The sequence below is a fragment of the Mauremys mutica genome, chromosome 4, assembly GCF_020497125.1.
Source record: "Mauremys mutica isolate MM-2020 ecotype Southern chromosome 4, ASM2049712v1, whole genome shotgun sequence".
NCBI classification, from domain to species: Eukaryota; Metazoa; Chordata; order Testudines; family Geoemydidae; genus Mauremys; species Mauremys mutica.
The window spans coordinates 49,575,341-49,602,454 of record NC_059075.1 but is presented as its reverse complement, the minus strand read 5'-3'; the positions used below and the strand labels follow the sequence as shown (position 1 = coordinate 49,602,454).

The window sequence follows — 27,114 nt, the reverse complement described above, 5'->3', positions numbered from 1 at the left end:
TGAACTATGTTTCTACTCAATCATATCGCACCAAGTTTTACCAACTTGAGCTACAGATGTTTTTGTTCCTGATTGAAATTCTAGCCATTCTAGCTGCTGGGTGACTAACAATCAGTCTCTCTCGGAGTCATTGTCACTAGAAGATGAACAAAATAGTGACTCATTAACTAGTGTTATTAACCACTGAAGAAAATTTCATCATCTGTAAAATGCCAATATCTTGGGTTACACAGCCATTAGAACTTTAACTACTTGGCACCACAATTTGTCATTAGCCTTACACCCTGGAATCTGCTCCAATAAAGCTCAGATTCCACCTATATCATGATATTGAGCAAGCATTTTTTGTATGCCTGTTCCCCATCTTTCTGACTTGGTCATAATTTTCTCTAACTTCAGAGACTGATTTCACTGTCGTGTTCACAGGCGTGCTCAGCATCAACAATTCACATTGTTAATCTCCCACTAATTTTAGTACACACTTTGAATCCCAAAAATATACAAGATTTGATCTCATTCAACTCTCAATTTAGTGAAAGAAGAATTTTTCAAAGCAATCCTTTCCAATAAAATCCACTCTTTACTGGTTCCTGAAATAAACTATCACATTTCTTCACAGATCAAAGATCATAAAGCATAACATCTGCTTTGGCATCTCACAGATTTGCCATACCACAAACAACCATGCTTTTAAGTTTGCAGTGACATTTTTCTGGAGGCCAGAGAGCTGTCTACACTACAAATTGGGCCATGCCCTGAAACTATTTTCAAGATTAATTACTGAAAATTATGTTTTGTAACACACATGTGCCACACAATGATCCCCTATTTAGGCAAGGCATCATTTCTTTTAAAATATTATTGAAAAGCAACTCAAGAAATATTATCAAGAACTATTAGTTATGCTATCAACATGTGGACAGCCTGGCCGGCACTGACCTATAAATTACAACCAATTTCAAGACACAATCCATTTTGTAAACAGAGGATCATACAAATCAACAAAATCAACTTGAAATCTAGTCTATTAAAAAAATAATTAAAGTAGTTTAATTCCCTCTCCTGAAACTCAGGTATCTCATTTTAGGAACCATAAATCATAATGGTTTAAAAAAGACACAACATTATAAACAGCATATGTTCATCAGATATGCTTTTACAAAGAGGAACACAAGATATACAGGTACAAAAGCTTTGTATTAGAAGTTGAATTATTTAAAGACAAAAATCTGCTATAAATAAAATAAGTAACACCCCATAAGCTTTACGTTTCACAAGTTTATATTTCAGGCCTATTTTTGAATAAACATAGAAATGAAGATCTTTCTATAAAAGCTTGAGATTACATTTCAACTTTTGTTCAATGCAGTATGAATTTAAGTGGACAACCCACCTAAAATATACATTAGAACAGTTATTTTTCAACTGTGTGCTCAAAGCTATGTCAATGAAGTCAAGTTAAGAAGCCAGTAAATTAGTGTTTCTCAGCCTGAGGTGGCAGGACCCATGCCCAAGTAGGGATTCACAGTCAGAGGAAAGAAGCAGTAAATGAACGCCCCAGTGACAAATATCCATTCTTAATTATATCTCTAGATTGTAAACTCTTCAGGCCACAGACTCATTTTTAATCACTAAAATATTCTGTAAAAACACAGTAACGAATACATTTTTATATCCATTTCTGATTTTCAAGTCACCATGGAATATAGGCTCTTTAAAAGCCATACAACCCTCCATGACTTCTCCTACTACAGGAGCTGCTCACACATACGGCTGCAAAATCCTGAAGGTCCCTGCCACGCATACAAAAATGTTCCCTCAGCACTCAGTTCAGACACAACTGCATATACTTCTACCCGAGGTTCTCAACTCTTTTCTTTCTGAGACACATTACCCCCCCATCCCCCCATTTTGCTATAAAAACTCCATGGCCCACCTGTGCCACAACTGGTTTTCTACTTATAAAAGCTAGGACTGGCATTAGGGGGTAGCAAGCAGGGTAGTTGCCTGGGGCCCCCGCAAAACTAAATTGCTCATGCTTTTTCTTTAGCCCCGGATGGCAGAGCTCACGGCCCCAGGCTTTAGCCCCATGCAGTGGGGCTCTGGCTGTCTGCTCTGAACCTCAGGAAGTCTAACACTGGCCCTGCTTGGAGGACCCCCAAAACCTGCTCACGGCCCCCCAGGGGGCCCCGGACCCCTGGTTGAGAACCACTGCACTAGGGAACCCTCTAGCAACCCCAAAGTCTTCTTCTAGTGATTAGATGGAAAAGAGGAGGAAGAAAATGGAGGGGGGAGGGAGCAGAGGTGGAAGAGCAGAAAAGAAAATCAGAAATTGTACTAATACATGACAGAGAGACAAGGAAACCCGAGGAGCAATGACAGACAAGAGGATGGACTATCCACCAAAACACTGCAAAGAGGGCTCCAACAAAAAGGAGAATGGAAAGAACTGCATTAGGTACTAATACATTTTAAAGGATCAAATTTTATTCATGCTTTTGTATCGAAATCCACGCTGTCTAGACCTATTATTTAGCAATTACAGAAACTAATATATTTGATGTACATTACTATGGATCATCAACGCTCAAATATTAAGTGCCAGCATTAGTTATGATGATTTTTTTTAGCTTGCATAGTTCAAAATAAGAGCTACTGTATATCACATGAGGAAAACAATCTCAGAGTGGGCATTTCAATATAAAACAGAATAATTCAAATTTTAGTGTAAAAAGGCTGTTTTCTATCTAAAAAAACAGATAATGTAATGCTCTCTAATAGGGGCAAACAAAAATATAGTTTTTCAACACCAAACAAGCTTTAAAAAAAAAATTAAACTGTGCACAAATAAGTATTTCCTGTCAACTGTGCAGTTGCCATACTTTTCATTCATTGCAAAATTAGTAGGTACTCAAAATACTCTGGAAGTGAGCATTGCATGGGCAAAGCAATATAATTTTTTTTCTGCAATAACATTTTCAAGACTGTGGAAGCTTCTAGTTCTGCGTGTCAAACTTTACATATACCTACTTAGTAAGTAAACGTTGTTAAACACTGCCACAGCCTGAAAATGGAGGACAGAAAGCCCCTGCAAATGAAGAACAGAAATGTACTTACGTTTCAAAACAACGATCCACATTGTCTGACATCAAAAGCAGCATGCATAACTGTTCCAAAGCTATTAGTTGCATATCCCTTTCATCCCCCTGCCCCATCTGTAGCCATTCAAGCAACGTGTCTGGGTCCACATCTGCCATGGTTTTAAAAAGCCGCCTTGGCTTGAATTAAAAAGTACCAAAAAATCCTTAAAGTGTTCAAGCCAGGATAGCCTGAGTACAGTGAAACTTTCCCTCCAGTCAGACTTGGATTTTTGCAGTCTTCACCTGGAAAGAAGAAACAACTCATCAGGATCTGTCTTATTAACCTTTTCCATTTGTTTCTTCTGTAACATGTTTTCAGCCATCTATTGGATCTTTAACTTCTTTATCATTTAAGATCTCACAACAGATTATGACAAGGTGTTGGGTTTTTTTAAAACCTACCTGAGTGTAACCTAATTAGGTTGCTCTACTTACCTTAAAACAAGAGCCTTCTTTCCCAGGCACAGTCAAGCAAGCTTTAAATTCTACTACTATTTTTAGTGAAAACTCACATCTAAAAGCTTGGAGGGGAACAATTTTTCAGACTTTAACATACATTTTCTTATAAGCTTATTTTTCAGATACATATTTTCTGAAGAATGACTTAGCTGATGTCACCTTTCAAAACACAAATACAACTTCCCCAATGCTAAAGCATCTCTTTGCTCAAATATTTTTTAGAAATTTCAAGAGATTTTACAGGTATGTACCCATTCAGACAGGCATAAAATGAAATTTACTGAGACAGATTTACTGAGAACTTAAGACTCAGAAGGAAACCTTTATAGAGTTTTTATGAAACTGGAGACAGCCAGGGATCAGAGCACACGAAAAATATGAGGATAATGTACAAAAGGCTGAGGGAGAGAACATAAGTGAGATGAACATCAGGAAGAGACAGGTCTATGTAACTGGGGCCTCCATACAAAGAAGAATTGATAGGCCAGATCCAGAGAACAGAAGTGTGTGCTGTCTGCCTGGATACAAAAACTGTCTGCCATTTGCATCCCAAGTACTGGGGAAAAACTTGTACAGAAAGGCTCCAGAACCAAATGAATGAATAATCACCTCGAGAAGATTTACAGGAGTAAACAGAAAGCATATAGGGAATGGAAAAATGACTGATCAGCAAAGAAAGCTACATCTTGGAAGTTAGAAAAATGTAGGAATAACACAAGAATTGCTGAGTATCAGAGCGGTAGCCGTGTTAGTATGGATCTGTAAAAGCAGCAAAGAGTGCTATGGCACCTTATAGACTAACAGACGTATTGGAGCATGAGCTTTCATGGATGAATACCCACTTGGTCGGATGCATGTAGAATTGCTAAAAGTCAAGCTGAATTTGCTCTTGTCAAGGAAATTTTAAAAAGTATTTATATATATATATATATATATATATATAAAAAGAGAACAAGGAAGGATGAGGCTGGGCCACTATGCAGTGTGGATGAGAAAACGAGTAATGATAATCTAGAAATGGCCCAAAAACTATAAACGAATACTTGGCCTCGCTTTTCAATAAGGATGATAATTTGGAACATGAGCATGAAGGCAGGATGGTGGACTAAAATGGAAATCGCCACAACTGAGGTGGAAGAAAAACTTCAAGAACTTAATATGCTCAGATAAGGGGGACCAGATAACATGTATCCCAGAATACTGAAAGAACTAGCACATGAGATTACTAGTCTAGTATCAACAATTCTTAATAAAAACTATCTATTCTTTGGGGTACCGTACGACTGGAGAATAGCTAACATCTGACCTATATTTAAGAAAGGGGAAAAAAGCGATCAAGATAACTATAAACCCATTAGTCTGACCTTAGTAGTATGCAAGGCTTTAGAACAGGGGTCTCAAACTCAAATGACCACGAGGGCCACATGAGGACTAGTGCATTGAACCAAGGGCCGCATCACTGACACCCCCCTCGCTGCCTATGGCTCCACCCCCACTCCACCCCTTCCATTAGGCCCCGCCCCTGCCCCACCTCTTTCCACCCCTTTCCTGCCCCAATCCAACCCCTTCCCCGAAGTCCCCACCCCAACACTGCCCCCAGGGGGTGCAGGTGATGTGCAGGGTGCGGCAGGGGGCTCAGGGCAGGTCGTAGGTGGGTGGGGTGCAAGAGGGTGAGGGGTGCGGCAGGTGGCTCAGAGCAGGGAGTGCAGGAGGGGTGCAGGATGCGGCAGGGGGTTGGGGTGCAGGAGGCGTGTGAGATCAGGGGGCAGGGGGATCAGGGCAGGGAGTTGAGGTGCAGGCTCCAGCCTGGCGCCGCTTACCTAGAGCGGCTCTGGGGTGGCAGCAGCGTGCACCGGGGCCAGGGCAGGCTCCCTGCCTGCCTGCCTGCCCTGGCCCCCGGCCCCGCGCTGCTCCATTCCAGGAAGCAGCTGGAACCGTATCCCTGCAGCCCCTGGGGGAGGGGCTCGGGGTTCTGTGCGTGCGTTGCTCTTGCCGCTCCTCTAGGTACCTCCCACGAAGCTCCCATTGGCCACGGTTCCCTGTTCCCGGCCAATGGGAGCTGCGGGAGGCGGGGGTGCCAGGACAGAGGCAATGCAGGAGCCTCCTTTCCCCTCCCTCCCTGGCCCAAAGGGGCATGCTGCCAGCTGCTTCAGACAGCGGCACAGGTCTTGCAACGCCACAGGGGGCAATCCCGCGGGTAGGCAGAGGGGCAGCGGGGGCCACGGGGAGCTTGGCGGGCCACAAGCAAGAGCCCCGCAGGCCGCCGCGTGTTTGAGACCCCTGCTTTAGAACACATTGTGAAGGAAAGAATAATTAAATTCATGAAGGTAAACAGAAAGGGGGATGTAATGCAATGTGACCTGATTTCCTTCTTTGAGGGAATAACTTATTTTTTAGATAAGGAAAATGCAGTAAATCTTATAAACTTGGACTTCAGTAAAGCATTTAACACAGTACTGCATGGGAAATTATTATTGAAATTAGGGAAGGTGGGGATTAGTACAAGAATTGTAAAGTGGTTAAGGAACTGGCTAAAGGGGAGAAGGCAAAAGGTTGTGCTAAAAGGTGAACTATCAGACCAGAGGGAGGTTGCTAGTGGAGTTCCTCAAGGATTGGTCTTTGGACCAATGTTATTTAATATTTTTCATTAATGACCTTGGTACAAAAAGTATGTGTGCGCTACTAAAAATTGCTGATGATATAAAGTTGGGAGTGATACACAGGAGAACTGGAATATTATATGACGATCTAGATGACCTTGAAGACTGGACTAACAGAACTGGGATGAAATTCAATAGTACAATGCGCAAGATCATGCACTTAGGGTCTAATGAGAATTCCTGCTATAAGATGGGGGGGAGGGGTTCATCAGTTGGAAGTGACAAAGAAGAGAGACGGGACTACTGGTTGATCACAGGATAACTGTGAGCCCTCAATGTGATGCAACTACAAAAAAGGCAAATGTGATCATAGGACGCATCAGGCAAGGCATTTCCAGTACAGATAGAGAAGTATTATTGCCACTGTACAATGATAAAACCACATTTGAAATACCTTGTACAATTTTGGTCAAACATGTTCAAGAAAGAGTAATTTAAACTGAAACAGGTGCAGAGAAGAGCTATTAGGAAGATGAGGGGAATGGAGGGCCTATTTTATAAGAGAAGGCTGGAAGAGTGTGGCTTGTTTGGCCTACCAAAATGATAGGAAATATGATTGCTCTCTATAAATACTTCAGGAGGGTAAATACTACAGAGAGTGGAGAAATATTTATGCTAAAGGACAATGAAGACACAAGAACAAATGAGTATAAACTAGCTATGAAAAAATTCAGGCTAGCGATTAGAAGATTTCTAAACATCAGAGGAGTGAGGTTTTGGAACAGCCTCCCAAATAGGATTTCTGGGGGCAAACAACTTAATTGGTTTTAAGAGAGAGCCGGACAAATTTATGAATACAGTTGTGCAGTTGGATTACTTGTGATGGAGTGGGGGCCCAGGTCAGCAGTCCTGAGGGTCCCTTCATTTTATGCCTTATGTTCCCGTAACCTCATGCTGCAGGGGTCAAGAAGGGACTCCTCACCCAACAGCATATTCTGCGCTTTTTTTTTTTTTTTTAATTCGGTTGTCTCCTTTCTCTGAAGCATCAGAGATGGCCACAACTGGAGATGGGACACTGGACAGGGTGGGCTGGTGCTAGGAGGTAGCACCAAACAAGCTCTCAGGTGTTTGGCAGGTTGGTTATTGCTCACATGCTCAGGGTCTAACTCATCGCCATATGTGGGGGTCAGAAAGGAACTTTCCCCCAGGTCTGACTGGCAGCAACCTTGTGGAGGTTTTGCCTTCCCTTGCAGTGTGGGGTTTACATAATTTGCTGGGGATCATCTAGAAATCTCTCACTTAATGGCAGGGACCTCAGGCAATGGTGTACCTGAGTCTCTCCTATTCTCTCTGCCTGTGGCATGTAATAGTCTAGTCCAGGGGTTCTCAAACATCATTGCACCGCGACCACCTTCCAACAACAAAAATTACTACACAACCCCAGAAGGGGGAACCGAAGCCTGAGCCCCACTATCCCAGGCAGAGGAGCCAAAGCCAGCCCTGGTGACCCTATTAAAATGGGGTTGCGACCCACTCTGGGGTACCAACCCACAGTTTGAGAACAACTAGTCTAGTTATATTTTGGTCTTATTTCAGTTATTGGGTTTAGTCGGCAAGTGTTGGATGGTGTTGTGGCCTCTGATATACTGGAGGTCAGTCTATATCAGAGACTCTCAACCTTTCCAAATTACTGTATCCCTTTCAGGAGGCTGATTTGTGTTGCATACTCCCAAATTTTACCTCACTGATAAACTACTTGCTTACAAAATCAGACATAAAAATACAAATGTCACAGCACACTATTACTGAAAAATTGCTTACTTTCTCATGTTTACCATATTATTATAAAATAAATCAATTTGTATATAAATATTGTACTTACATTCAGTATATAGTATCTACAGCAGTATACACAAGTTGTCTGCATGAAATTTTAGTTTGTACTGACTTCGCTAGTGCTTTTTAAGTAGCCTGTTGTAAAAGTAGGCAAATATCTAGATGAGCTGATGTACCCCTTAGATAACCTCTGCATATCCCCCAGGGTACGCATACCCCTGCTTGAGAATCACTGGACTAGATGATCTAGTGATCCCTTCTGGCCTTAAGTTCTATTTGATTATAGAGAATTAAAATTTCTAACATAATGGATAAGAAGTAGAAATCTATTGTAAACGAAGAGAATGGGAAAAAGAGAAAATAATATTTCTAAAACATATGCATTTTAAATGTTTTGGAGTTTTTTTAAGGTGAATAATTCAACCTTTACAAATGTACATTAAAAAATTCAGAGTTTCAGGTGTACATATATGGTAAATGGCATTATTTGTTGGTCTAGTAAGACACAGCACATGCAAGCTCAGGATCAAGAAGGTCCCTTTATCAGTATCTTAAGACATGTTTTTGACCTACAGTATATGCTTATGTACCACCTTGCACTAGATCAACAAGAAGTCACATCTACTTTATACACTTTGTCCTTGAAGATCAACACAAATATAATTTGCATACCTGAGCTGCAACAAAGGCTTTGAAGGACCCTACCCATATGAAATTTGCCATAAAACTTAAAACATAGCTATTAAAATCCCTATTTTGCAAAAATGAAATTACATTATTAAACTTGGTGGCAAAGGTGAAATGCTGAAAAAGTATTCCCCCTGTACATTCTCTAGAATCTGGGAGGTGGGGAAGGGAGTCACAAATAAGGGTTTTAACTTCCTTAGGACAAGGTCTGATTTCTTGGTTTACTCATCATCAGTTAGTGGTTAAACGATAACCTCATCGAGGGCATGGAAGAGGGAACTCACAAAAGGAATTCAGAAAGCTGTCTCTGAACATACTGTCTCCCAGCACAGAGACAGATGTACACTGAATCAGCAATACTACTTCCTGCAGGCTTAAAAGGCAAAGATGTAACAAAGGCTTGAGACAAAAACAGTCTTTTTGTAATTTAGGATTCTGATTAAAGAACAAATGTTAAATAATCAAAATGATTGCTCATGAAATTTGTTTTACTTTTATTACCTCAGTATCTTTAGACTGGATACTTCTGTAATGAAAGTCATTAAAACATTATTAAAAAGTAAAGAAAAAAGATTAACAATATTTGTGAACCCCGGAAGGATCATATATTTGGCAACCTCTCTTCCAGGACTAAATAAAGTAATGCCAGTCAGAACAAGTAGGGTCCTGTTGCGGACACTATTGGTGTAAGACACCAAAATAATTAACTCCAACTGGAAAAGGAAAGGGGAAAAAAGGCAACAGAATCAGCAGAAAAGGAGGGAGCTGACCCCTAATCTGAGGATCCTGTAAGAACCAGTGTCACACTCGGCATCATTGGGACGTGCCCCATAGAGGCACCTGCTGCTCCTTTGCCCCAGACAGCTTTAAACACCCCAAAATAAACAGACATTCAGCAGAGCCACACACACAGGCTCCCCCAGCACAGACGCAGAACAGGGAAGGGGCCAGGCCACAGCGAAACTCATGTCCCAACCGCCTAGCGGTCTCTGGGGCCCTGCGCCCCATACACGTTCTCGGGGGAAGAGAAATCTCTAGTCTGAAGACAACCGGCCTCGCGTCCCCCCACCACCGCCACGATCCCGGCGGCGAGGGGCTCTTTGGGGCCTGCCGCTCCCTCCGCCCCGGCCAGGAGACGGTCTGTCTGGGACTTGCCGCCCCCGCACTCTCCGGGGCTCCCTGACGCAGCGCATCGCCTCCCCGCGGTCCCGACGCGGGGCGAAGCTCCTCGCTAGGTTGCCCGGGCGGCACCGACCCCGCCAGGCCAGACAGCGGCACTCGAGTTCCCAGGAAGCCGGAGGCCTCGCAGGGTGACCCGGCCTGGCGGCTCAGGAAAGGCCCCTCGGAGCTCCGTCTCCTCGGGGTTGGCAGAGGAAGCGCCGCTCCCCGCTCAAACACTTACCTCAGCGCCCCGGACGCGCCTCGCCGGAGCCGCCCCCTCCCACCTTAGTCCCGCAGGAAGGCAGCGAGGCGGTGGCGACCCGAGCCCGGGAGCGGGAGGCAGCGAGCGGCATCCATCGTGATCCGCCCGGCACGGGACTGAGGGGGAGGGGAAACCGCCCGCGCCACAGACACAGGAGGAGGAGCCCGAGCCGCTCAGCCTCGGAGTCACGCTGAGCCCCGGAGCAGGGCAGGCCGCGCACACAGGGGGCGCTGCGGCGGCAAAGCTCTGAGAGGGCGGCTGGCCCGCCCACCCCCAGCCGGGCTGGCCCGTTTGGTTCGCACCGCAGCAATACAGCCGCCCCCCTCCTCCTCCTCCTCTGCGGGCGGGCAGGCTGGCTCCCTCCGGTTACCAGATTCCTCTTCTCCCCGTCACATTTTCCCCTAATCCCTGCCCCTCACACCTGCCCTCCCTCATCGCCCTTGTAGGAACAGCCTGTGAGCCCTCTAGCCCAGTATCCTGTCTGCCAACAGTGGCTGGTGCCAGGTGCTTCAGAGGGAATGAACAAAACAGGGCAATTATCAAGTCATCCATCCCTATTGGCCACTCCAAACTTCTGGCAGTCAAAGGCTTAGGGCTTGGCTACACTTGCAAGTTGCAGCGCTGGTAGAGGCTTTCCAGCGCTGCAATTAGTAACCGTCCACACCTGCAAGGCACATCCAGCACTGCAACTCCCTGGCTGCAGCGCTGGCTGTACACCTGGTCAGGTTGGGGTGTAGCGATTGCAGCGCTGGTGATCCAGCGCTGCTCATCAAGTGTGGACACACACCAGCGCTTTTATTGGCCTCCAGGGAATAAGGAGATATCCCAGAATGCTTTTAACTAAATTACTCTCTTTGTTTTGTTATGCAGCCTCTCTTTGTTTTGTTGTGAACTCCGATCGGAGCTCCGTTGAACTGCTTATCTAAAAAACAAACACTGATCACAGCAAACAGGAGCTATCTGTACCTGGCTGTGAACGATCAAATGAGAGGCAGGGAATGAATGTTTGCTTGACAGAGAAACAGCGTTGGATGCAGGCTGTTTGCAATTAAGACTAAGGGTTCGCGAACATTTTGTGATTTTTCAATCCAGAAAGCTAACACATAGTGTTGCCTCCAAAAATCCACTCTCTCTCTCTTCCCCGCTCCCTGTCACAGTACACCACCCTCCACCCCCCTCTTTTGAAAAGCACGTTATTGCCACTTGAATGCTGGGATTGCTGCCCATAATGCAGCACTCCCAACAGCGCTGCAAATGCTGCAAATGTGGCCACACACCAGCGCTGGTAGCTGTGAGTGTGGCCACACACCAGCGCTGTTCCTGCACAGCTGCATGACCAGCGCTGTAACTCCCAGCGCTGCAACTTTCAAGTGTAGCCAAGCCCTAGTTTGGCAATCCAAACCAAAACATTTCATTTTGACATTAATCGTTGAATCAATGGTTCCAAATACCACATTCCTCCATTCTCTGCTATGGTCTGGATCACATCATTTCAACTTTTTTTTCCCGACTCAGGATGAAAACAAATATCAAAATATTGGAATTTTCCATGGCATGGAAATTCCAGTTTTAAATTAGTTCTGCTTATTATATATTACCTGATGGTGGCCTTTAGGTATCACTGCAATATAAATGTTTACTATTAATAATATGTTGGCTAAACTAGTTTATGCTATTTATATTTTTTTGAAAAATTGGAGAGTATTCAGAGAACAGGCACAAGAATTATTAAAGGACTGGAAAACGCTTAACATTCATTCATTCATTCATGCCCGTCACCCCAGTCGGGGTATGGGCCGCCAACAACAGATCTCCAGAGTCCTCTATCCTGGGCCATTTGCTCTAACTGGTTCCAGGTATAGCCCATTTTTGTGCAATCAGCCTGAAGGTTGCGTCGCCAGGTGTTTCTTGGACGGCCTCTTTTCCGCTTGCCTTGGGGGTTCCACCGCAATGCCTGTCTGGTGATGTTGGTTGGCTGCTTGCGTAGTGTGTGTCCTATCCAGCCCCACCTTCTTCTTCTAATTTCTTCCTCTGCTGGAGGTTGACGAGTCCTCTCCAAGAGGTGGATGTTACTGATGGTGTCTGGCCAGCGGATCTGAAGAATCCTTCTAAGGCAGCTATTAATGAAGGTCTGGATCTTCCTAGTGGTTGTTTTAGTTGTCCTCCAGGTTTCAGCTCCATACAGTAGGACTGGTTTCATGTTGGAACTGAACAGTCGAATCTTTATTGCCAAAGATAGCTCTCTGGAGCTCCAGATGTTCTTGAGCTGTAGGAAGGCTGCTCTTGCCTTACCAATCCTTGCTTTGATGTCTGCATCTGTGCCACCCTGCTGGTCGATAATGCTGCCTAGGTAGGTAAAGGACTGCACTTCTTCCAGGGGGCTTCCATTCAGTGTGACTGGGTCATTGCTGATGGAGTTAATCTTGAGAATCTTGGTCTTGTCCTTGTGGATGTTGAGGCCGACCTGTGATGACGTGGCTGCCACTACGTTGATCTTCTCTTGCATCTGCTGTTTGCTGTGTGAAAGGAGTGCAAAGTCGTCGGCAAAGTCCTGGTCATCAAGCTGGGTCCACAACGTCCACTGAATTCCGTTCCTATGCTCGTAAGTGGATGTCTTCATAATCTAATCAATGACGAGGAGAAAGAGAAATGGTGACAACAAACATCTTTGTCTGACTCTGGTTCGTACCTGGAAGCTGTTTGTGAGCTGCCCTCCATGGATCACTCTACAGTATATGCCGTCATATGAGTTCTTAATCAAGTTGACCACCTTTGCTGGGATACCATAATGCCGAAGGAGCTTCCAGAGGGTCTCTCGATCCACGCTATCGAACGCTTTCTCATAGTCAACAAAGTTGATATACAATGAGGAGTTCCACTCCATAGACTGCTCGACTATGATGCGGAGCGTTCCTATCTGGTCCGTGCATGATCTATTCTGCCGGAAGCCTGCCTGCTCATCTCGTAGCTGTGGATCGACTACATCCTTCATTCTCTCTAAGAGGACTCGATTGAAGACCTTCCCAGGCACCGACAGAAGTGTGATTCCACTGTAGTTGGCACAGTTACTAAGATCTCCTTTCTTAGGGATTTTGATGAGGTATCCCTCTTTCCAGTCTGCCGGAATCGCTTCTTCTTCCCATATCTTCTCAAAAAGGGGGTACAGCATTTCCACTGAAGCATCCAGGTCTACTTTCAGGGCCTCTGCTGGAATATCGTCAGGTCCAGCCGCCTTCCTGTTCTTCATCATGGTGATGGCTTTTCTGATCTCGTCTCTAGTTGGTTTGTCGCAATTGATTGGAAGGTCCTCGTTGGCTGGGTCAATATCTGGTGGATTTTGTGGTGCTGGTCTATTCAGGAGTTCCTCAAAGTGCTCCACCCATCTATTCATCTGTTGTTCTATTCCTGTTATAGACTTTCCCTGCTTATCTTTAACGGGACGTTCTGGCTTGCTGAACTTTCCAGACAGTCGCGTGGTGGTGTCATACAGCTGTTTCATGTTGCCGCTGTATGGTGCCTGCTCTGCTTCTGCTGCCAGTCCATCCACATAATCTCTCTTATCCTTCCTAATACTCCTCTTCACTACTCTGTGAGCTTCAGCATACTCTTTTTGAGCTTTGGCCTTTGCTGCTCTAGTCCTGCTGTTGTTGACTGCTGCCTTCTTCTTCTTTCTGTCTTCTATCTTAGTCAAGGACTCTGCTGTGATCCACTCTTTCTGCTGGTGTTTCTTAATTCCAAGCACTTCCTGGCATGCTAACCTAAGTGTCTCTCTCACTTTCTGCCATCTGTTGAGTACACTGTCTTCCTCTTCCTCAGACCGATCCTGTAGTACTGAAAACTTATTCTTTAGCGTCAGTCCAAAATCTTCCTTGATCTTGTGGTCCTTCAGAAGGCTGATGTTATACTTCGTTCTTCTATCTGACGCGTCTATCCAGTTCTTCTTCAGCTTCAGCTTCAATCTGGCCACCACTAAGTGATGGTCGGATGCTGCGTCTGCTCCTCTTCTAACTCTAACGTCCTGTAAAGATCTTCTGAATTTCTTGCTAATGCAGACATGGTCGATCTGGTTTTCTGTTGTGCCTGCTGGCGATACCCAAGTACTCTTGTGGATCCGCTTGTGAGGAAAGATGCTGCCTCCTATGACCAGGTTGTTAAGTGCACACAGATCCACAAATCTCTCTCCATTCTCACTCATCTCTCCCAGAGCGTGGGTCCCCATGACTTGTTCGTATCCTGTATTGTCAGGTCCAATTTTGGCATTGAAGTCTCCCATAAGAATGGTGATATCTTTGTCTGGGAGAGTCTCTAATATTTTCTGAAGTCTATTGTAAAAGTGGTCTTTGTCCTCCTCTTCGCTATCATTGGTTGGGGCATAGCACTGAACAACATTCATCTTAATCCTCTTCATTTTAGTTCTGAAGGATGCTGTGATGATCCTGGGGCCGTGTGCCTCCCAACCAATCAGTGCTCTCTGTGCCTGCTTAGACAACATGAAGCCTACTCCCTGTGTATGAGGCGTGTCGCTCTCTTCATGTCCAGAATACAGCAACAGCTCTCCTGTCAACAGTCGCCTCTGTCCAGCTTGTGTCCATCTTGTCTCACTAATACCTAGTAGGGTCAGGTTGTTGCTCCTCATCTCTACTGCAACCTGCGCCGTCTTTCCTGACTCATACATGGTCCTCACGTTCCATGTGCTGATGGTAATCCTTCTGGTTGCAAGAAGGGTAATCGGCTTAGTGGCTTCCTCGCGCCTTTCACCACCTAGCATCATGCCTCTTCGAGTTGAAGACCCTTCTTTTTCCAGGATAAAAGCCTCTGTTATCTCTATTGTTGGCGTTTCTGTAGCAAATTGATTTTTTACGGGGTGAGGTTGCTAGCCCCACGCCCAACCCTCCTCCTTTACCCTGACTTGAGACAGGCAGATGGCCCCAAAGGACCACTCTGGTGGAGTTAAAAAAAGCTTAACACTGAATGATAACTATTTAGCTTCTCAAAGAGAAGGTTGAGGGTGACTTGATCACAATCTGAAAGTACCTATATAGTGAACAGAAATCTGACTAATAGAGTGCTCTTCAATCTAGCAGACAAGGCATAACAAGATTCAATGACTAGAAGTTGAAACTAGACATATTCAAATTAAAAAGAAGGTGCAAAATTTTAAAAGTGAGGGTAATTAACCATTAGAACATTTTGCTTAGGGTTGTGGTAGATTTTCCATCGCTGAAAATGTTTAAATCAAGACTGGATTTTTTTTAAAGAATATGTCCTAGTTCAAAAAGGAACTAATAGAAATCCAATGGCCTGTATTATGTAGAAGATCAGATTAGATGATCACAATGGTCTCCTCTGACTTTTTAATCTAGGAATCTATACCCAGTTCATGCTAACTTTGTTTAAACAGTATTTATCTAGCCAGCATGAACAGGGCACAACCATTTGAAAATGACAACAATGTTTTTTTTTTAAAGTACTCTAGCCTAGATATAGGGTAGATCATGGTATCTTAACTCAATTAAAAAAAAATGTTTAGTGCTTCTATAGCTGTGCTAAATGAAGTGGGGGAGGGTAGCTCCCTTTTACGGACACCCAGCCAGCCAGTTAGCTATAAAATTCGTCTTAGTAGCTGTTCTTTACTTGCTTTACCTGTAAAGGGTTAACAAGCCCACAGGTAAAAGGAAAGGAGTGGGCACCTGACCAAGAGAGCCAATGGAAGGGCTAGAACTGTCAAAAATTGGGGAAAAAACTTCCCTTTGTCTGTGTGTTATTGTTCTCTGGGAAAGAGGGAAACGGGGAGCAGTTATGCTGTGAGAAGCTGAAGGCTAGAATGAAAATCATCAGGTCATATCTAGAACTACTTATTTAACAACCCAGATATGTATGTAGATCAGAAATGTTTAGAAAGGGATAATTTGATTTATTTCTGTTTATTTATTATTGTCTTGTGGACTCCTCTGTGCTAACCCCAAATGCTTTTGTTTTGCTTGTAACCTTTAAGCTGGACCTCAAGAAGGTTATTCTTGATGTTTAAATTTTGTAAGTGGGTTTTTTAAATCTAGCAAAAGCCTAAGTTGCAGATGTATTTTCTTTTTGTTTTTAATAAAATTTATCTTTTTTAAGAACCGTATTGGATTTTTGGTGTCCTAAGAGGCTTGTGCACATGTTGTTTAATTAGCTGGAGGCAACAACTAATTTCCTTTGTTTTCTTTCTCAGATTTTCCCCGGGGGCGGGGTGGGGGTGGGGTTGAAAGGGCTTGAGGGTACCCCACATGAAGGAATTCCCAAGTGAGCCTTCCTGGGTCCCAAGGGTTTTTTTTTTCACTTGGGTGGTGGCAGTATCTACCCATCCAAGGTCAGAGAGAAGCTGTGACCTTGGGAGTTTAATACCAGCCTGGAGTGGCCAGTATTCATTTTTAGAATCCGTGCGGGCCCCTACCTTCTGCACTTGAAGTGCCAGAGTGAGGAATCAGCCTTGACAATAGCCCTTTTCTTTTTTTTTAAAGTGCTGTACAAACATTAACTAAATAATCTTCACAACATCAGTCAGAGGAATTATTCTTTATATAGGGTACAATAACATGCTAGGTAGAAAGACATAATGCTGCCCCAAAACCTTCATTCTAAGACTGATTCTACAACCCCTTACTCGGGTATGTACCATTAATCATGAATAGTTCCATTTAAGAGGTAGCAGAATCAGGCACTACATGGCTAATAAGCAGACAAAAATGGGAGAAGGGAAAGAATGCAAAACAAGATTCCCCTTCCTCCCATTTCCTTTTCCTTTTCTTTGTATGGGAGTGTCTTTTTTTGTTTTGTTTTAGTTCTTGTCCACTTCTGGTTTGTTAGCCATTGTATACTTGCCTTAAGTTTAACTCATGTGCATTTGACCTTTTTTATATTTAATCAGCTGGGGCCCAGTCCTGCAAATCATTAAACCATGATCAGCATCATATCAGCTAACCTGATTTTTCACAGCTGTGTTCAAACACAGTAACATTTTGTAATGTAGACAAGCCCTTTGTGGCAGAAGTAACTTCACACTGTACAATCATTAATTCACTCACAAAATATAAACTTTGTATTTTTCGGTTATGAAAATTATCATAGGAGGGTAGTGTCCCTCTATAAACTCTTTAGTGCACACTGTAAATAATTATTCAATTATCCCATTTAATTCTAAAAACAAAGGAAGCAAAATGCTATACATTTAGAGTTAAAGACCAAAAATGTCTATATTAATGCACAATTAGCCTTCACAATAGTTTTCTTCTTTGTGGGAGCACATGGAGGTTTGGTAAGGAAATTAGTCACATAAGGCTCAATATATAAATATTGTAAAACAAGACTATAGAATGTTTGAGTATCACTGCTGCTTATATTAAAGACATTTCCTGTAATTAGAAGAATGGGTGTATACAGAGGGCATAAAGGCAATGGGAGTCACATCATGTCACGCAATTAGAACCTGTCACATGCCGATGTCTCTGCATCACTCATTAAGAAACACCATCTGTAGAATGATTCCTGTTTATCCAGACTGTCTTGCTGAAAGCATCTTTGTAAGAGAAAAAGAAAAACTGCTTTCTATCTTTGTTTTTAGATACAAAGATCATTGAGCCTGTGCATCATATTGGTAGCCTACTGCTTTACCTTAATCTTTTCTATCACTGGACCCAGTCCTATGCACATGCTTAACTTTATGAATTAGTGTATCCCATTGAGGTCAGTGGGACTACTCACTCACTTAAATACATGTGTAAATCTTTACAGGATTACGGTCATGGGCCCAGATCCTCATAGGTTATTAGATACCTAATTCCTACTGAAGTTAATGGGAATTAGGCACCAAAATATACCTGTGAGGATCTCGACTTCAGTCTTTAAAATTTAGGAACTTAGTCTCCTTTCATTTACACTGATACTGAAGTGTCATGAGTGAGAGAAGAATTAGGCCCAAAGTGAGGAGAACTGCACCAGGAAAGTGACCTCATTCAGATCTAATGGTGCTAGAACAATTTCCTTTGACTTATATTTAAGCTTGAAAGATTTAGACTTCCATAAATGTAGATAGTTGTGAATTTCTCCTGCAAAATCAAAGAACAATGAAAAAAAAGTCAAACATAAGCTGTATTTGTAGACAACTAGTGCATATTTTTGCTGACAGATATATCTGATAATCAGTAAGAAAGCTGAAGGTTGTCAAATTATGATTTTGTCTCTGAATCTGTTATAAAGCTTGATTTGTAAAACGTCAGAATAAAAAATAGCATATTTTAAAAATTATTTTCTATAAACACAAAATATGCTTTAAAAGGTTGGAAGTAAACTTCAGTGTTATATATATGTGGGCTAGATCCACAAAAGGATTTAGACACCCAACCACCACATGAGGCTCCCAAATCTAATATTTTGATCTTCAAAATCCTGTTCAGTTGCTGCCAAACTCTGTTGACTTCTACAGACCATATATTCAGCGGTTCTCAAACTGTGGGTTGGGACCTCAAAGTGGGTCGCAACCCCATTTTAATGGGGTTGCCAGGTCTGACTTAGACTTGCTGGGGCCCTGGGCCAAAGCCTGAGTCCCACTGCCTGAAGCCCTAACCCCATTGGCCAGGGCCAAAGCCCAAGGACTTCAGCCCTGGACAGTGGAGCTTAGGTTACAGGCTCCTTGCCTGGGGCTGAAGCCCTTGGCCTTGGCTCCCACCTCGAGCAGTGGGGCTCGGGCAGGCTAAGGCTTCTGTCCCCTCGCCTGGGGTCATGTAGTAATTTTTGTTGTTAGAAGGGAGTCGTGGTGCAATGAAGTTTGAGAACCCCTGAAAGTTTCCACTCGTAAAGTCCCCATGGCACCTACATTTCTGCTGGGTATGTGTAAAGCCACTAAGTCCTAACACCACCAAGCTGCTCAACTCCCATGGTCTGGTAGGATTCTCAAACAAGGTGTACCCCCACCTATTTTGTCCACAGAGCCCAAACCAGTAGATTCAAGGACTGGGACCTGGGTCACTCAGGAAAGTGCACTAACCACTAGGCCGGGTATAGGCAACCTATGGCACGCGTGCCGAAGGCGGCACACGAGATGATTTTCGGTGGCACTCACGCTGCCCAGGTCCTGGCCACCGGTCCGGGGGCCTCTGCTTTTTAATTTAACTTTTAAATGAAGCTTCTTAAACATTTTAAAAACCTTATTTACTTTACACGTCTGACGAAGTGGGTATTCACCCACGAAATCTTATGCTCCAATACGTCTGTTAGTCTATAAGGTGCCACAGGACTCTTCGTTGCTTTTTACAGACCCAGACTAACACGGCTACCCCTCTGATACTTGACAACAATAGTTTAGTTATATATTATAGACTTATAAAATGAGACCTTCTAAAAACGTTAAAATGTATTACTGGCACGTGAAACCTTAAATTAGAATGAATAAATGAAGACTTGGCACACCATTTCTGAAAGGTTGCCGACCCCTGCACTAGGCTATAAAGTAATTCTCGATCTGTCCCAATGAATATTTAAGCATTTCATATAGGCCCAAATTAAAGAATGTTTGGGCCCTGTGCACTATGGAAATGGGTGGGGGGTACCTTCCTTAAACTAGACAGAGCATGTGATACACAAGACAATCACCACCCTAGGCAAAACTTCAGTAGGCTGCCCCACTCCTACTCCATAGAACCAGGGGGGCAGACTGGAAATTTGCAGGGAGAGGGGTGTGCAGCTGTTTGATGGTTCTGGTAGAAGTGGAGGTGAAGCGCAAGGTTGCAGTGCCCCTCACTCAGGTTTGGAGCAGCCACTCCTCCAGCATAGTGGTGTCAAAGCTGGGGCAAATTTGAGTGAGTGGTGGTGCAACCTGGTGCAGAGGGTTGCAGCACCACTCAGTGTTGTTTTTTTCCAGTGGTCAGGAGCTTCCCTAAGATGGGGACCCAATGTAAATGCATGTTGGTTAATCTGGGCCTAAGAAAAGTAGAACAGCTTCAATAGGAGAGATTGAGAAGGGCCCACTCCAGAATACCCTTTAGCCCAGTGGTTAGGGCACTTAGCTGGGAGGTGGGAGACACAGGTTTCTGCTCTGTATCAGTCAAAGAAGGCATTTGAACCAGGGTCTCCTATACCCCAGTTGAGTGCTCTAACCATGGGGCTATTTGATATAGGAGCAGCAATGGCACCACCACAATTTTTCACAAAAAACGCTGACCTGACTCCTGGAGAGGGTTCATGGCTGTGAATCACAAGCAACGATAGGTGCCTCCCTCTGGTCTGGAGTTAGGAGCCTAAGACCCTTTGATGAGCAGGGCTTAGACTCCACCACTCTCCTCTGTATTTCCTATTATCTAGTATAGGCAGCTCCTCACTCAGGTTGCTGGCTTGTGAGAGTCCCACTCTTAGATGCCTAACTCTCCCCAAGCTTTGTAATAAGTGCCCAAATCTAGATGATGATTCCACTGGACATCATCTAGGGCACCGAAAGTTTGACATTGCAATGATAAGTCTCAATCCACTTTGTGGATCTAGCCCTGTACTCCTAAAATGGTGGAAACAAAGCCATACTCTCCCAATTCTGTTCATTATCTCATCTGATGTATCTCATGTTGATTTACTTTTACACCTCTACCCCGATATAACACAACCCGATATAACACAAATTGGATATAACACGGTAAAGCAGCGCTCCAGGGGCGCAGGGCTGCGCACTCCAGCGGATCAAAGCATGTTCGATATAACGCGGTTTTACCTATAATACAGTAAGATTTTTTGGCTCCCAAGGACAGCATTATATAGTAGTAGAGGTGTATTTAACTTGAATGTATTAATGTACACTGCCAAGAGACTTAGTACTACTTCAGATACCAACCAAAGTTTTTCCTTCTCAAGATTTTAATAACATAACATTTCAGAGAATATTCTATTTTTATGTTTTGTGTCTCTGAACATGTGACTCATTTCTCAGAATGGAATTGGAAAAATACAGCATGCTTCCCCCACTTGAAACTCCCATAGACTATCCCCCTTTCAGTATAACACGCATATCTTCATGATAAGATTGTCAATCTTTTTCATGTGTGCCTTGGTCAGCAACGGACAATTAAAATAGTCTAATTACTCTTCAGAGTAAACACCCAATTGAAATGAAATGTGTCAGTTGACATCATTCTCAGCTATTGTTTCAGGCTATCTCCAGACATCACCAAAACATTAAATATTAGTCCATCTTCAAAACTGACTGCTTTTTTAATATATAAAATGAAAGAAAATTGGCTAGAGGGCAGAACTAGTGCTAGGTGATTAGTAAAAATAGTTTATTTGCTTCAGCCATATTTGCATACTTAAGTGAACTTTCATGTGCATAAGAATCTGTTAATATGAATATTCATTCAGTACATTTCAAATCCTTTATTTCATCATTAAGCTCAAGTAGTTTCAGGCAGAATTATTAAGTTTCGTTTATCCAGTCAGGGATCAGAAATAATATAATGTGACTGGGGTGACAAGTTACATAGCTTGAATATCAAAATGCTTGTGGGAACAATCACAGTGAACAGTGTGTGAATGTTTGAATCCACAGGCTGAAATTTGCTTGCAAAATGTCGTCAGACAATTATGAAACTGGAGCAAGCTTGTAGAAGGCCCATCTTGTTCATGAACAGAACATAAAGGGGGTACATGCACTGAATAAATGTTCATTGCAAATTGTTCACCCAGCTCTAGTTAGAAAAAGGACTGGGAACTAGACCTAAATTCTAATCCCAGCTCTGATACATACTTCCTTTGTGACCTTGGGCAAGTGACTTAACCCCTGTGTGCCTCAGTTTCCTCATCTCTAATTTAATAATGGGATAGTAATAACCACCTCAAATGGCTGTGAGGAGGCTAAATGTTTGTGAAACACTGTGCATTGCTCAGACAGAAGGTGCTCCATAAATGCTAAATATTATTCTATTTGAAAATAAACCATGTTTAGCTAGAACTGGGCAAAAACTAGGGGAGGTCACAGAAACAAGTATTTTTCCTTATAGAACTGAAAGACAATTTAACAAATATATTTTTGCTTTTGTATTATCAGACCCATTTTCTGTACAAAGTTTCAGCTTGATGACATTTTAAACTAAAGACAGAATTCCTTTATCATAGGAAGTTACATTGTCAAAAGTACGTATATATATATATAGAGAGAGAGAGAGAGAGAGAGAGAGAGAGAGAGAGAGAGCGCGCGCGCGCCACAAGGATGACAAAATCTAGATAGAAATTATTAGCATTCTGTGACATGACATTAAGATAGATTTAGCCCTTTTAGCAAAAAACGAAACAAAACAAAAACCCTCCTGTTAATATTTTAAATTGACCTAGAAACATAAAAAATGTATGTTTTCATTAGCCTCATTGCGCAGCTCTGTACACGTGGGAAGGTGATGTTTCTAAAAATATCAAGCTATTTTGCATTAAATAGATCAGAGCAAGAAAATGGACTGTCAAGGTCAGTTACTTACTTGTTTTGCCAGCTGATAGAGTTTTGTTGTAAAAATACTGGTTACCTTATACTTCTTGCCTTTCAAGCATTTTTTTTTAAAACACATTTTCATCCAGAAATAAATGTTTTCTTTTTTCCATAAATAAAACCCTGTCTGGTGGAAGCTCTGTATTTAGATCCTTCCCACCCACTTCTCTGTTGCACAACAGTAGGGAACACAAACGCAATGTGAACCTCTTGGCTTTTCAGAAATAAGTGTCAATGTTTGCAACCTTGGTTTCTGGCAATCACAGAGCAACTACCCGTCAGATATAAAACACTGTGTGTTTACCATATGCTGTCTTGTGCAATATGTTGTAACAAGCACTGTGTGAAAGGTTGCATGTGACGTGGCTCAAATACTACGATTACTCATGTTGGTATGATGTGTGTCTGAGTGATATACTGTAGCTGGTGTTATTAAAGTGCACGGCTGTTTTTGTTTTCTGAAGTAGGACTGTTCTTCCAGGAGGTATCATTTCAGAGAAATCTGGGGAGGGTGGGGACTGGGGGGGTTGGGTCAGCATGTAGAACATCATATGTGTTTATATTATTCCTGCAAAGTAGGGGCAGCTGGAGAGAAGGGTATGGGGAGTGGAAAACATAATGGAGCATATAGACCTATGAAAAATCTCTGGGGGGAGAGGCAAACCAAGGTGTAGGGGGGCAACTGCCCCCCTTAACCCATAGCAAATGATGCCTCTGTGTTCCTCAGAAAACCATTTATACTGAGTGGAAGACTCCTATCCCCAGAGCTGTGTGGTGGAGGTACTGGTGCAAAAAACTTGGAGAATGACGTAACTTCCAGAAAACTTCAAGTAGTCCCAGCTAAACTTTTCTTGTTAAGTGAGTGCATTTAGACAATTCTAAAATAAGTCAACTCCTGGAAACTATACAATATTTTCTTCCAAGCTGGAAGCTTAATAAAGACAATGCCATTTTATTTTGTATAGCTTCTTTTAAACAAAGTGTATCATAGAATCCTTTAAAAGACAGTTAACTAATGTATATATACACTCTTTAAAATATTTATTATTATTATAGATTTTTTGTCAAGACTAAATACATTTCTGCCTGACCTCCATCTTGGAACATGGCTAAAAATGAGTTTGTAATCTCAATTTACTTGGCCAGGCACCCACAATAAATTAAACAATCATTCACAGGATTTTATAGTCGTCAACAAAAAGGGGAGGGGGAAAGAGTGGAGAATCTTTGTACAGAGAAGCATTGTACAGAGAATTCTTTGCTAGATTATAAAGGATTTTTTTTTAATCTTTTTGATTCCATGTACTGTGTTGGTAGCATTAGTTCTAATTGAGTCATTTCCCATGATAGCTAAAGTGTGGTTCAGTCCCAAAACATAAATTGCAGCAAATCATGTTTTTACCATGTTTTTGAAACCTCCTACAGTCTGATGTTTTACAGGGCAGTATCTTCCTTCCTGAATACAATTAAAGCATCATTAAGTCCTGTCTGTGTTACAAGACCAAGCTGTATTCTAATTGTGTCAGGAGACTGTTGCGGCAACTTTGACACTGTAGACAGCACCTTTGTTTTCTTTGTTAAAAACCTTCTAGGGTTCTTTGTTTATGTTAAAACATATTTAACTCAAACTTTTGACAAACACGTTGGAGAGAAGTTCTTCTGTGAAAGTCTCTTGCTCTTTGACAATGGTGGCTGACTCTCCCAACAGACACAAGGCATAGCTTGCATAGCCAGATGCTGGTGCCACCCAGGCCATGGCCCGACCACTTTTTCAGGGTTGTTGTGTTGCCAGAGCATCGCTCTGAACACTGAAATTTAGGATAGAGTGATGCTCTGGGACCTCAAAATTTCCACAGCCCCTCTCCCAATGACTCTCTCTGAGGTTTGCACTCCTACCCAAAGCTTCTGTTACTTGGTTGCCCTGGGAGATGCTGTGGGTGGGAGGAGTCCAAGGGGCATATACAGCAGGTAGCTAGGGCTAGAGGGGACTCAGACTTCCCAACTCTGAGCCACTCTGTTGCCTGTGCAAGGTGTAATTTCCGTTACTTTTGGGGGAAGATACAAAAGTCTAAAATGGACTTGGAAAAACTACCAATGTTTTTGAGGTCATGAAATGTGTTAGAAAGTTTATTAAAAACAGCAGCACCAGTCCAGTATATTTCTAACTGTTTTTTTGGTTTAAGGAACCAACTTAATGAAATTATTTTAGGGCTAGTTTGGTGGCCTAGTAGTAAAATAAATGCCTTGCAAAGAGTCATAATTGAATTCCCTATTGTGTGGGGTTGGGTTTGAGAGATTGCTTGTGTTTGGCTCTCAAACTACCAGGAGGAGGAACCATCTGAGAGATCACATAATACCTCAGAATTGAAAATAAGAGCTTCATGTGTCTACTTTGGCAACCTCTATTGGTAAATTTTGTTGGGAAGCAGTGTTCTGAAGGTTGTGTCTTCAGCCTTTAACTAAAGGATCCTGCACGTGGTAGGCTCTGATGCAGGAAAGGGATGGTGATACTGATGGTGAGTGTTATGTCCTATCATCCAGGAGAGTTCCTTTATGGAAGAAGAGAAAGGTCTAAAAAGGGGTAAAAATCAGGCATGTCAGTGTCTGTCAGTCTCTCTCTTACTCTCACCTTCAACTTTCCCCTCTTCCCTTATTGCCAAGTAACTCCCTTGGAATTTGATTCTTCGGAGAGTGTTGGATTGCACTGTGGAGGAGCAAAGCAGCTAACTAATTTGTTGGAGCAGAGAGCTAACATAATCACTGAAGGTCCCACTGTAATACAAGAGTGGACAAGAGTTAAATTTATAAGAGGCTTTGCATTGATATATCTTTTAAACTTATTAATTCAAATATTCTGGTACATATCCTGCCCAAGTTGATAGTGAACAACAGTCATTACCATCTGGAGGGTGTTTGAAGTTGGTAATTATTGGGGTTTTGTTTTTGTTGGACAGATGTTCACAAAAATTACATCACAATTGGCTAATGTATTGGCATTCTCAGCAGACACACCGATGGGCAAAATTGCACTGTCATTGCCCCGTCAGCTTCATATACTGCTAACCTAGTGCCTTTATGAACATTATGCTCCCTTAAGAAAATCTGTTAAATTATTCTTTAAAGTGCACTGAAATGGATGCTGCAAGAGCTGTGAGGAATGAATGGGAAGGCCTGATTCACTGCTGTCTCTATAACTCCACCTACACTTCTCATTTTGATACATCCTTATAAAGTTATTTTACAACCATGATCAGTAGTCATATTTTTATTATGCCATAACAAATACACACAAAAGTCTATTTGTAGGTCTCTTACACTATTATGTTCAAAATCTACTATGTTAAAATAACAATATTAAGAACATGATCCTGCCAAGAGCTCTGCTCAGACAGACTCCTGCACCTGTACAGACCCCATTGAAATCAGTGGAGCTCTACATAGGTTTAGGAGTCAGCCTATACAAATCAACTTGAGATCAGGGCCTAAGATGTAAAATCAAGCACTCAAAAGTTAGGAAATGCCAGAATTAAGGTTATGCATGCAACCTTATTTCTGTGCCCTTTCTGATACAGTCTTTACCCATTTGATCACATACTATTTTTTCCACAGGATCACTGCCCCATTCAGTGCACAGAATGTACATATGTAAAAATCAGGCAAGACCAAAATGTGTTCCAATATAGTTGAGGTAGGGTGACCAGACATTCTGTTTTTAAAGGGACAGTCCCGTATTTAAGCCCTCCTACAGGTATGCTGACTTTTTCTTAAAAATGGGCAAAATGTCCCATACTTTCTGTGCTGGTCCCTGCTCGCCAGACGCTCACCCACCAGTGGTGAGTGGAAGAGTCCAGTGGCCAATGATAGGGCTGGGTGTGCAAGGCTGGAGGTAAGGCAAAGCTGCAGCACATGGGGCCGACTACTTCCCCTGCTGGTCTGTCAGCGTTGCCCCCGCTGCATGCTGGCTCTCAGCCAACAGGACCCGGCCCCCCATCCTATTTCCAGCCAGCACTGGCTGCATGATGCGAGGTACAGCAGCCGGTGAGCTTGGGCAGGTGCAAGGCAGCGGCTGGTTATGTGTCGTTTCTACTGCCCACCCATCAGCCCTTTATGTGCCCCCCCCATTGCTGTCCTCACCTTACTTTGCCCCTTCACCCTCTCACAGCCCTGCTGCTCCTCCATATCCCCCCCGGCGGAGCACATCCTGCTCCCAGCACTGTGTGGAGAACCAGCCCCTGGTCCGAGTGCTCAGCTCACCCAGCAGCCTTGCCAGCAGTCTCTGGCTGGGTCGGTACCCTGGGAAAGCCCAAGACCCTCCAGCCCAGGACATTGGCCAGGAGGAGCCAAGCCCTGTGTGTGCTGAAGCCCCGCACAGCGCTGGCACAGGGTAGCATCTCCACCCCTCCGCTAAGCTCTGGAGTGGTGGTGGAAGGAAGTGATTTCCAGCCTATTCAAACCCTGACCCTGCAGGCTCTACAA

At 43.1% G+C, this 27,114-nt stretch overlaps 1 protein-coding gene across 1 annotated transcript in view; it reads right to left on the bottom strand.

The window, feature by feature from the left end:
• Positions 1-22,824, bottom strand: part of HECTD1 (HECT domain E3 ubiquitin protein ligase 1) — a 100,130-nt gene extending 77,306 nt beyond the window's left edge. Inside the window, exons 1-2 of the mRNA XM_045013874.1 lie at positions 22,631-22,824; positions 3,118-3,383 (exon numbers count right to left, since the gene is read on the bottom strand). Coding sequence (XP_044869809.1) covers positions 3,118-3,257 — 140 coding nt within the window. The 5' untranslated portion in view covers positions 3,258-3,383; positions 22,631-22,824. The remainder of the gene's footprint in view (positions 1-3,117; positions 3,384-22,630) is intronic.
• Between the last annotated feature and the right edge of the window lie 4,290 nt (positions 22,825-27,114).